Below are 11,844 nucleotides of genomic sequence, written 5' to 3'. Positions count from 1 at the left end.
TTCTGCTTCGTGAAGAAATTCTGGACCATTAAACCACTCTCCGCCCTCTTCTAGTGGAGGACCTTTTGACCATTTCGTCATGACATCAGCGATGTTCATTTTTGTGGGTATCCATCTCCAATCAGGTTTGCTCGTCAACTCCCATATTTCTCCGATGCGGAAAGCCACAAATTGCACAAACTTGTGTTGTTCCGAGTTGATCCAGCTAAGGACTGTTTTAGAATCGGTCCAGAATGTACACTTGGATATCTTTAACGAATGTGTTTCAACTATGATGCGAGAGATACGAGCTCCTAATACGGCAGCCATCAATTCCAACCGAGGATTTGTTTGTCTTTTTAACGGTGCCACTTTGCTGCGAGACATGGCTAATTTACACCGCACTTCGTTATCAGTGATGATTCTAAGGTAAGCAACACATCCGTAGGCATGCTCGCTGGCATCTGTAAAAATGTGTAGCTCTATTGATTTCGTCGCGTTGGAGTGTGTCGTACCAAGATAGCATCGCGGAATCTTAATGCTTTTAATTTTCACCAATAGCTCTATCCATCTGCGCCACAGTGTTATAGCATCGTCATTTATCTCCTCATCCCATCCGCACTTTGATCGCCACAGATGTTGTATTAGAATCTTTCCATGTATAGTAAATGGCGTGATTAATCCAAGTGGATCATATAATCCCATCACGCAGCTTGTAACGATACGTTTAAGTCGGAGCTAAAAGACCCTCCAGATATGGTTTCATTTCGTTGCGCATCGTGGTAGCAAAGGAGAGCATATCATCTTTAGGGTCCCAAATCACGCCTAGGACTCTTTCATTACACGTCTCTTTATCCAGGTTGAAGTGTACAGGAGCCGATGGTAAAATTTCTCCAAGATTTTCTAACACTTCTTTGGAATTTGAAACCCAGTTATGTATTGTGAATCCTCCATTTTGGTGTATCATAGCTACTGTTTTTGCCATCTTGATCGCTTCCTCGATGGTATCAACACTGTCGAAGTAGTCATCCACGTAATGTTTCCTCTGTATGGCCTGAACAGCTTCCGGGGACTGATCTTTAAACTCTTCAGCGTTTTTGTTCTTCACATACTGTGCGGAACAAGGCGAACAAGTCGCTCCAAACGTTGCAACGTCCATCACGTATGTTTTGAACTGTTCCTCTTTAGTTTTTCTGAACACGAACCGCTGTGCTTGTTTATCTTCTTTTCTTATCTTTATCTGGTGGAACATTTCTCTCAAATCTCCACCAAATGCAATCCTCTTCTCTCTAAACCCGACGATAACTTGCATTAGAGGAACCAGAAGATCAGGACCTGAAAGAAGTTCACTATTCAATGAAACACCATGCGCAGTAGCAGCAGCATCCCAAACTACTCGTACTTTGTTCGGCTTTTTCGGATGTACCACTACGTTTATTGGCAGATACCAGATGTTAGATGGAGGTGTATTCAATAATTCCTCGGTGGTAATGGGATGCGCATAACCTTTGTGTTGATATTCTTCTATTTGTTGGCACAGATTCGAACGAAGCTCGGGCTGTTTTGTGAGTTTTGATTCCAGCTGCTTGAATCTTTTTACTGCCATTGAGTAACTTTCCGGAAAATCACGTTTGTCATTTTTCCACAAAAGCCCAGTTTCGAATCTTTGTCCAACTCGTTTCGTCGTTTGGTCTAAAATGGTCATAGCTCTAGCGTCTTCTGCAGAATGTCTTGGGGGTGAGATAACAGATTCTTCCAGCTTATATTGCTCTTTCAGCAGATTGTTCAAATCCTCGTTGGTCACTCGCTGATGATGCCCTATATTGGTACTAATAAAGCCGGGCTTCGTGTATCCATAGACAGACCAACCCAATTTCGTCTTGACTGCAATGGGCTCACCCCTTTTTCCTGAAACGACTTCAATTGGTGTAAATACGTCGATGTTATTAAGCCCAATCATAATCTCCGGTCTGCCTTTGTAGGATTCGAGCGGGATGGTTTGGAGATGACCATAACGCTCTTTTAGCTCAGTTGGTTCTAGTCGTTGCTGTGGTAAATCTAGTTTTTCTACCGTGTGTACGTCCTTTAGTAGTTGCCATTCTGAAGAGTGTACCGACGATATTGTCAAATCCAGTTTCTGAGATTCTTCTTCCACCCGTTCGATGCCAGCCGTCCATCTCATAATGAACCTCTCAGGAACGCCGCCAGCTCCGAGACGCTTCACCAATTGTCGTTCGACTAAAGATATGGATGCACCTTCATCCAAAAAGGCAAGTACGGTTAGTTTATTGCCATTATGTGATATATTAACAGGTACTACCCGAAACAGTATACTTTCATTCGTCTCGACATGTGCACTTATACCGTCGACTGTTAATAAGCTCACCTGATCGTGAAGAAGTGGATGGTGCATTCGATTGCAATCACCTACGTTGCATCTTCCACCATGGCCGTTAAGACATACCTCACATAGTCTATTCTCAGCCACGATCTTTCGTCTCTTTTCTAACGTTTGCTCCTTGAACGCCGAGCAGTTCCGTAAACGATGGTCCGTTCCTTTGCACGCTACACATGGCTTCTTCTCTTGTAGTGTGGTCTGATGATGCAGAATTGGTGCCCTTTTACGATGTTCTTTCGGCTTCGAATGTTCTGGCATATACTCTGTGATCTCTATAGTGCTCTCCAGAACTTCGGAAACCACATCATTCAAGAAATCGGTCAGGGTTCGCAATGACACCGAATGACAACTCCTTTTGAACCGCGCCCACGCCCGCTTATCATTATTAGGAAGCTTGTCTACCAGCTCCTGTATCAGGAACGGGTTATGAAGATGATATTTCAATCGAGCTGACTCAAGATGTTCGCACAGTTCCTCTACTGCGTTTGAAAACGGCAGGAAACTCGTCATTTCGGTGGATTTTGGTGCCTTCATTTCACGCACTTTCAACAGAAGATTGTTCAGGATAAGTTCTGGTCTTCCATAAACTTGGCGCAACTTCTCGATAACGCGTGGTACGGATTCTGCTCGGATCAACTTTCCGCGTACAAGCTCCAAAGCCGGCCCCTTTAGGCATTCCTGTAATCGCACGAGGTTTTCATTAGTAGTGTAACCGCATGCTTTGTTCGATGCAATAAATGCACCGTAAAACCTAGGCCAATCTTCGGGCTTTCCATCGAACACGGGCTATTTCTGAGAAATCCCTCGCCGAGCACGTCGTTGTTCTCTAGTCGGTTGTTCTTCTACATCTTCTTCACTGGAAGAATTTTCGCTGCTTTCCGAAGAACTTTGTACAGGTTCCACCTTCGCTACTTTTTCAACTTGCGCTTTTTGTTTGCGCATGCTGCGCGTTTCGCGTTGATTTGAACCCTCACTACCGTCACTTTCACACCGGAACGAAAGTTTTTTCTTCGAAAGTTTTTTGTTCGCGCCATTATGTTTCGGCGTCACCTCACTAACACCCATATCTTCGGCGTCATGAGCGCCTACAGTTGGCTGATCGTCCATTTTGTTTTTCGACATTTATACCTTAGTCTTTTGTTCCCTAACCACTCGCGATCTTTCCGTCCACTTTTCCTAAAATCGAACCACACCGCCTTCGCACATGCACTCTTTCTATACGTCGCACCGTATCTTTAATGCTAGCACAAAATTATGGCGTGTCCTTAGCGCAAAGTGGTTCGCTTTTATCGCTGGCTTGGAAAGCGTTTTGTGGGTCACCACACTATTTGGAGAGCACTCTACGGAATATATTTTGAGAATTTATTACTGACGTAACAAAGGGAAGGCCGATTTTGAAGTTTTTAAAGATGCCGTGTATTATTATGGCTTATTTACACAAAGATAAACGAAAACTCAAAATAGTGACCGCATTTCACCTCTGACGCTCTCTGTGCTACTGAACGCTGTGTGTCTTTTTCAGCCGCGGCCCTAGCTAAATCTTTGTTTATAGTCTGCTGGTTCATTTCTTGACAGCTGTCAACTTCATTTCTCCTTAGGTGCTGGCAGCGCTAACAGGCATCGTTAAAAGAGGTAGTTTAAAGGAATGTTTGTTTATTCGTAAAATAATTCTGTTTAAATACATGATTAATTCGCATGGTTTTTTTCAATTTTATTCTAGTCTATTTTATTTTGCTTTATAAACAGTATCTTGCTAACCTTGCTGGGCTTTAATCTGTTTCGCTTACTTGTTTCTTTTCCACCGGCCTTCGAAAACACACGCTCGCAAGGGACAGAAGAGGCGGGAATACATAAAACTCGCAACATTAATTGATACAATAAAGGATACTGCATCTTGTGTAGCTTCCACCACTCCAAAGGATCATCGTTGCGATGTGCCAACGGTTCTGCAATATAATTGTCTAACTCTATTTGAGTAGATGATCGTGAATGAAGCACGATTTGTGGATGAATTTGATCCAAATCAAACTCTTCCCAAATGCTTTCACTCGTACGTATTGCTTCATCTACTGTTAACTCGGGTGCCTCATCAATATCGTTAATACTTTCTATGTTCATGGAGCCCATTTCAATGCGCAATTCGTCGCAACATTCTTTAAATAAATTCGAATTAGAAAACACCTTTTGCTTGAACCTTGGATCAAGAACAGTTCCTTTCGATACCATGCTGGTTTTTTCATAGTGAAACCTTTGCCTCAATCCAGTCGTTAAACATTCTACTAACTTTGTCACTTCCTGTGATGTATTATTATTACACATCTGGTTTAACTTATTCAGCAGTAATGTGTTTAAGACACGTACTTTTGAGAGGGTAAATTTTTTTTCTGAGGATATTTCTTTTGTTATCACATCAAATATTTTTAACAAGGGGCCCGGTGGTGCATGTGAAAAACGGCGCCTGTCCACACGGCAGGACCGGGTTCAAATCCCATCCGGACCCGTCCCCCCTTAGCATGGACTGACTATCCTGCTACGTGGTAAAATAAGTCTTGATACGGCCAGGGCGTTCCAACCGAGCAAAAAAAAAAAATATTTTTAACACCTTTGATGCCTCCTCCATAATTATCCAATCGCTTTCATTTAATTTTGAAGGAATTGCAAGAAGTACGAGAGAAGAAATGATTTGTTCCTTATTGGTGTAGAAGCGCTCGAGCATGTAATAGGTGGAGTTCCACCGTGTGGCCACATCTAGTATAAGCTTCAACTGCATGTAATTTAATTTGGTTTGCATATCACGCAGTTTCTGCGTCGCAGGTGAGTTTTTCTTAAAATAATTTACAATTTTCCTGACTTTAAGAACTGTTTCTGAAATATTCTTGGTGATTGCATCCTGTACAACCAGATTTAGCGTATGAGCATAACACGGAATGTGTTGGATTTCCAAACACCTCGTAGCGCTTTTCATGTTTGCTGCATTGTCGGTGACAACGCAACAAACTTTATCATGCATATTGAACTTGCTTATTATATGTCTTAACCATTGCGCAATATTTTCAGCAGTATACCGTTCTGTAAATTCTTCGCATTCCAACAATAAAGATTGTAGGGTGCAATCGCCTTCGTGTATAAAATGCGCAGTAGCCGCTAAAAAACTAGCATTATTTAAATCTTTCCAACCATCGGACGTTAAACAGACGGCTTTTGCATTCTTTAGACTATTTTGAACTTTTCCCAATAGTTGTTCGTAATGCTTATCGAGCATTGCGTTGCTGAACGTTTTTCGATTTGGCAAAACATAGCTGGGACAAATTGTGCGAAAAAGCTCCTTAAAATCGCTTGCGTTTAATAAATAAAACGGCAGCGCATGGTTACAAAAAACATTTAACAATTGTTCATCTACACTGGTTTTCGAGTTAGCACTTAATGGTTTAAATATGTCTACGTAGTCGCCTAGTGATTTTTGAATTATTTTTTCTGAACCAGAATTTTGATTCACTGCTTTTGATGTACTGAACGATGCAGAGTTTTCCGTTTCATTCATCAAAACCGTAGGGTGTTTTTTTCAAGAAATGGCGCTTCAAGGTAAAACACGAACCACTACTAACAGTTAATACATCCTTACAAATTTTACACTTATATTTATTTGATGTTGCATTAGGTCGATCAAAATGACTCCAAATACCATGTTGATGATTCGTTGAACCCATTTTTGGTTTGTTTTTTTCTGCAATGAAGATTAAATTTTTGTTAGTCGAATTCTTTTGTTTAGCACATTAACGTATTAGTTATCACTTCATTACACATCTACCATACAAACCTCTTTTATCTTTTTCACAAGCACGATTTTCCAATGTGGCCCGTCTATTGATCGCGAAGAAAAGGTTGATCTTCAATTTGGTCCACCACAATAGGTACTTCAACACTTTTGCTTTATTTTTTGCTATTTTTGTTCTGCAATAAAGAGTTAATTCGTATGAGTCCGTTGCAATATGTTAAACATTGGCTTAGTTGATTAGTTATCACTACACTTTAGATCAATTATACAAACCTCTTTTAACGTTTTCACTAGCACAATTTTCCAATGCGGTCCGCCTGCTGATCGCCAAAAAAGGTTGATTTTAAAAGTAGCTCTGCCGGAATAGATTTTAAATGCTCTGTCGTCCGAATTACATTGAACATACTAGACTACTCGCCCGTTATAACTTATCTTTTTTGGATGTGTGTAAAAAATATTCTTTCATCAGTCGTAGTCAAATTGATGTATGGGTAAGAGTATCACCGATCCGAAGAAGTAAACAGGATGTTTGCTTCGTGTTGCTCGTCCGATATGCCGACAAACTGGCACACTAGTATGCAACGGAAGTTAAAGAAAATACAGGACAATAGGAGTTTAGCACGCTCCAACACATGTAAAGCACGGTGTGTCAATGAAAAATTTAAAGCACGGTGTGGCCTACATTTAATTCTCTTAAGGCGTTGGCGCGTTCCAGTGGAATTAAGCAGCAGCAGCGGAAGGAAGGCACGAAGCAGCAGCAGCAGCTGAGACAACTAGGACGGATGACGCAGTAGCAGCATTGGAAAGCAGCAGCGCGTCAACAAGATGGGTGCATCGCACAAACGTTCCTGTATGGAGTACTGCGCACATCAAGCGCATCGGCAGGGTTCGGATCAGGTCGAGGAGTGGTTTAGTTAGGGTCCCATCGGCTGCCGGGTCCGCTTCACGGGCCCAGCGTCACGATGAATCCCACATAACCCATCTCGGAGGGATTGGTTTGTAGCCGCAAGCCGCCCTTCGAGGTGGGTACCTTTTGAAGGTTCCCTCCCCGTTAACAAAAAAAAAAAAGTCCTTGCGCTGGTAGTTGACCCATTCGAGGATTCTGTGACTTCTTCTTGGCTTAACGACCTTACAGGTCACGCCGGCCATTTCTGGCTTACTAGACTTATTTTACCACATAGCCGGATAGTCAGTCCTTGCTACGGGGGGACGGTCCGGATGGGATTTGAACCCGGTCCGGCCGTGTGGACTGGCGCCGTTTATCACATGCACCACCCGGCGGCTCCGCCCGGGACTTCTGTGACTTACACTTCCTTATTTTGCAGCGTTGGCAGGCTTTCGTGACTTTATCGACGGCTGATCGTAAACTAGGACTTCGTTGATTACTGTTTCTCGATTAGCGTGCCCATATCGGTCGTGGTAGTCTTTCAACATTAGAGTTGTAATGTTATGTTGAGCTGGAAGAATTATCGGGAACCTTGCATCGAATGGTATGTTAGCGGCTTTTGCGGTGCGGCCATCCATTCTAATTACTCCTAACTCATCTAGAAACGGGTCAAGATTATAGAGAGGGCTTGTGCGTCTGACTTCAGGGTTTGCTGCTTCCTTACTTTTATCACCTTTCTTAAGGGCGTCAAGTTCTCTTTGATAGCATTCCTCTTGTACCATCTGGAAGAGGAGCATTTCTGCGCGTTTATACTCGTCTGATTCGATTGGTACAACCCTTGCACATACGTTTCCCTTGATGAGTCTCGATTGCTTGCCATTGGCTCTAAGGGTTCGTATTGGTATCCCTTTTCCTTTTAGTCGGCAATTTGTGACGAACCGTTGTACCAATGCTACCGTCCGCAGCAAGACTTTCCATTTGGAAAAGCGGGTTGTGTCTATAAGAGGAACGTTTTCATTAGTCGTAATCTTAAAAACTAGATAACGACTTAAAACTACTTACAATCTAAAAACTTAAAAACTAATTACTACCTAAATAAGAGATCTCTTACCAGTTGTTGGTTTGAGGTGGATGTTGAGTTCTGGAGGCGGCTTATGATGTTATGGGCCAATTCATCGAAAGGTGTCGTGTTTGCAGCGTCGTAGAGCTTCTCAAGCTGTGTCCATCGAGGAGCATTCAATATCAGCCGTAGGAAGCGATGCAGACCAGTTTGCACTTTCTGAAGATTCATCTTAGAAGATCTGAAGATCTGCTTGTAGACAATACTTTGTTGCGTGGATCCAATGCGGAGCGTCTATTGATGAGCGCGTAGAGCTTTTTCAGGAGGATGATCAAGCGGATAGATATGTCTTTTGTGTGATGATGACCATCGCTTGCGTCTACGTGTGGTTTATTTTAATTTTCCAGCTGGACCCAAACTGTTGAATGATGTCATCGGAGCGCCGAGTGCTTTTCCTAAGCTCTGCAAGTGACCTGCCCTTCGTCGCTATAGCTATGTCGTCTGCAAACAGAAAGATATGTGCACCACTGGGAAGAACTGGTACATCGGCGGTGTACAGCAGGTATAGAAGGGGTCCCAGGATGCTGCCGTGAGGGCCACCAGCTGGAATCGTAGTCGTACTAGATGCAGACCATGAGATGACGACCCGGAACGTCCGATGCTGCAGGTAATTTTGGATGAGCTTCACTAGATGAGTTTGGAGCTCGTACTTGGTTAGTTTATGGACGAGCCCGTCGTGCCATACGTTATCGAATGCCTTCTCTATATCCAGCAGAACGGCAGCAGTGGATTTTCCAACTCGTTTGTTGTTCGCTATGGTGTTTTTCAGTCGAAGCAGTCGCAGTGTGGAGGAATTGCCGGCTCGAAACCCGAATTGCTTCGCGGGAATTAGTTTTCGTTCGTCTACTCCATCCCGAAGTCTCCAGTAGACCAACCGCTCAAACAGTTTGCCGAGAGCATTCAGCAGGCTGATAGGTCGCTAGGTTGAAGGCAGCGTCGGATCTTTACCGGGTTTAAGGATCGGTATGACCTTTGCACACTTCCAAGATTGCGGGAAGTAGTGAAGCTGTTGCAGATGTTTTAGAAGAATGTTGAAGATGCCGTCGAATCCAGGGGCCTTCATGTTTTTCGTTCTTCTCATTGCTCCCTTCACTTCTCCGATAGTTGTTCGGTTCTCAGATGGTAGGGACGGGTTTTCTTCCTGGAGTCGGTCACTTGTCGCGTTCACCAACGTCTCATGTGGACTGGGCATCGGTAGTCCGATCAGATGTGCGCTGGCGAACTGTTGTGCAAGAGCACTGGATTTTTCAGCAGGTGTAAGCATCGTTTGGTTTGTTGCCGTTTGGAGTGGTGGTATCGGTCTGGGTTTGGTGCGCAGAACCTTGGCTGTTTTCCAGAAGCTGGGTGTATGGGGTGGTAATCGCTGGATCATTCTGGCAAAGTTGTTGTTGCGGATGTTTAGCACTCTTTCATGGATGACGCGTGAAAGCTGCGCAGCGTGATGTTTCACCAGCGGATCCCCGTTCCTTTGATGTTGACGCCTCAGCTGATTTCTTCTGGTAATGAGCGATCGTGTGTGGCCATCAAGGACGAGAACCACACCCCGAACACTCACCTCTGGGACACATTTGTCTTCACCCGTTTTGATGGCACTTTCTAGTCGGGCGATTGCTGCATCAATCCCGGGTATTGTGGCTTCTACGTCAGTGGTGGTGATGAGCTGGTCAACGGTTTTTCCAAAGCGAAGCCAATTCGTGTTGCAAAAGATTTTACGCAGAGCAGGTGGATGCCGGGTACAGTGCAAATCGATTTCCGTTACAACCGGAAAGTGATCTGAGTTCACCTCATCGATGGTCCGGGGTTTGCTGACAATTACATTAGAAAGAAATAAATCTATTACAGAATGGTTACCTCGATTTGGGATGTGTGTTGGTGCGTCAGGGAACTGCACGATGAAATTCCCATGCTGAGAAAGGTCCGCCAAGGTGTTGCCATTGGTGTTGCACCGCATGTTGCCCCACATGTTGCCCCACAGCTGATGTTTAGCGTTGAGATCCCCACCGTTGAGCGAACGGGCCGGATTGCTGGTGATGATGCTTAATTCCTGTCAAAATCTTTCTCTCTATGACCCGTTGTACTGGCGTGGACAGTAGACTGCCGTGAGTTGCAGTGATCCAGCACTGGTTGGAAGCTTTACCCCAATTGCTTCGATGATGGTGGTGTTATAGTGCGGGAGTAGCGCGTGCCGGATTCCTTGTTGTATTGCGATGGCAACGCCGCCGCCTTGAGAGGTGGTGCGATCCAGGCGATGTATGGTGTAATTGCCTAAGTAGAAACTCATTCCAGGCTTGAAACAAGTTTCCACTATTAGCGCTGCGTCGACGTTGTGACGAACCAAGAAGTCGTTGAACGGGATTTGCTAAGGCCGTACGGACTGAGCATTCCAAGAGACGATTTGGAGGGTTTTGTTAACCATGGAGCATCAGCAATTCTCCGATAACGGCGAGTTGTTTTCGTTTGTTGCGGCAAAGGCGGATTTTAGAAAGCATTCTGGCGAAGATGCTGAAGAGCTCTTCCGGGGTGAACAGTTCCTCCTCAGAAGTTGAAGCTGGAGTGTCAGGAGTATTTCTTACGTTTTCCAGGCGTTGAGCCAAGCTGACCTTTTGTGCGGGTGTATTTAAAGCAGTTGCTATAAATACCGGCGCTGTTGATGAGGTGGGCGGTACAGCTTGACGGACGCTGGTAGTAGCCGACGCCGGGAACACTTGTGAGAAGAGGTTCACCGGAGAAGCAGTGGCTGGAACCGCAGAGGAAACAGGCTTAACCTGTGGGGTGATGGTGGATGTCAGCGGTGGAAAAGCCTGCCACACGTTGATTCTCAGCTGCTGATGTGAAGTGTTACGACCGTTGGCGTGTCGTCGTATCTTCTGATACTTCGCACGGTGTGGGCAACCCGGAACATCAGCGCGGTGAGTGGCACCGCAATTAGTGCATTTTGCTGTGCTGGTTCCATTTTTGGATGGGCACTGGCCTCTGAGGTGTTATTCCGCACAGATGACACATCGTGGTTTGATTTGGCAGCGACGAGTGCTTGGCATTATTGACACTGCGTTGGGCCTTTTATCCCTACGCGGTAGTGCTCCCATCTGATGATTACCTGCTGTACTGACCGAACAGCTTGAAGCATCTTCAGCGAGCAGGTACCTCGCTTGAAGTGTACTAAGTGGATTGGATGTCCACGGCGAGGCGTTTGATTTCGAACGCTTCCAGAACGTCGAGCTGGTATTTCTCTTTTAGCCCCTCTACAATGTCGTTGAGGTCCATTTCGAGGGAGACCTCATACCACAGATTTTTTTTTACAATTGAACAGATATTATTTTATTCAGATTTATTTTTTTAGATACAATCTTTCACTCCTTCTTCGACTACCCCCGACCGACTACCTAGGGATTTTGCGAAGAAGTTTTAGATGTATTTAACATATTTTGCAACATATTGTTACATGATTGGGTATCATGAGTCACCAGCACTATTGATCGACCCCAACACCGTGAGCCCCTCCTTGGAAACACCTTCGCACATCGAGAGGGATAATGTTTGGATGCGAACCCTTAAAGGGGTGTTCGCATTTTTAAAGCAATAAGAGCGGCTAATGACGAATGTGCTACTAACAATGAATTCGCGGCAACAAACAGGAACGGAACGAATCATCGAGTCGTTGGCGAATCAGGTGAAACATTTTCGTT

General features: G+C 44.4%; 1 protein-coding gene across 1 annotated transcript; it reads right to left on the bottom strand.

Annotated features, from left to right (window-relative positions):
- Nucleotides 1-3,863: 3,863 nt before the first annotated feature.
- Nucleotides 3,864-7,204, bottom strand: LOC125769655 (E3 SUMO-protein ligase ZBED1-like). The gene has a single exon (XM_049438463.1). It carries the CDS (start codon nucleotides 5,916-5,918, stop codon nucleotides 4,908-4,910), a length of 1,011 nt encoding a protein of 336 aa, XP_049294420.1. The 5' UTR covers nucleotides 5,919-7,204; the 3' UTR covers nucleotides 3,864-4,907.
- Nucleotides 7,205-11,844: the final 4,640 nt, after the last annotated feature.

Source organism: Anopheles funestus, chromosome 3RL, assembly GCF_943734845.2.
Source record: "Anopheles funestus chromosome 3RL, idAnoFuneDA-416_04, whole genome shotgun sequence".
Taxonomy (NCBI): Eukaryota; Metazoa; Arthropoda; class Insecta; order Diptera; family Culicidae; genus Anopheles; species Anopheles funestus.
This window is presented reverse-complemented; position numbering and strand designations above follow the sequence as displayed.

Excerpts from the sequence above, each read along its gene's own strand:
- LOC125769655 (XM_049438463.1), bottom strand. The coding sequence starts at position 5,918 with ATGAATGAAACGGAAAACTCTGCATCGTTCAGTACATCAAAAGCAGTG.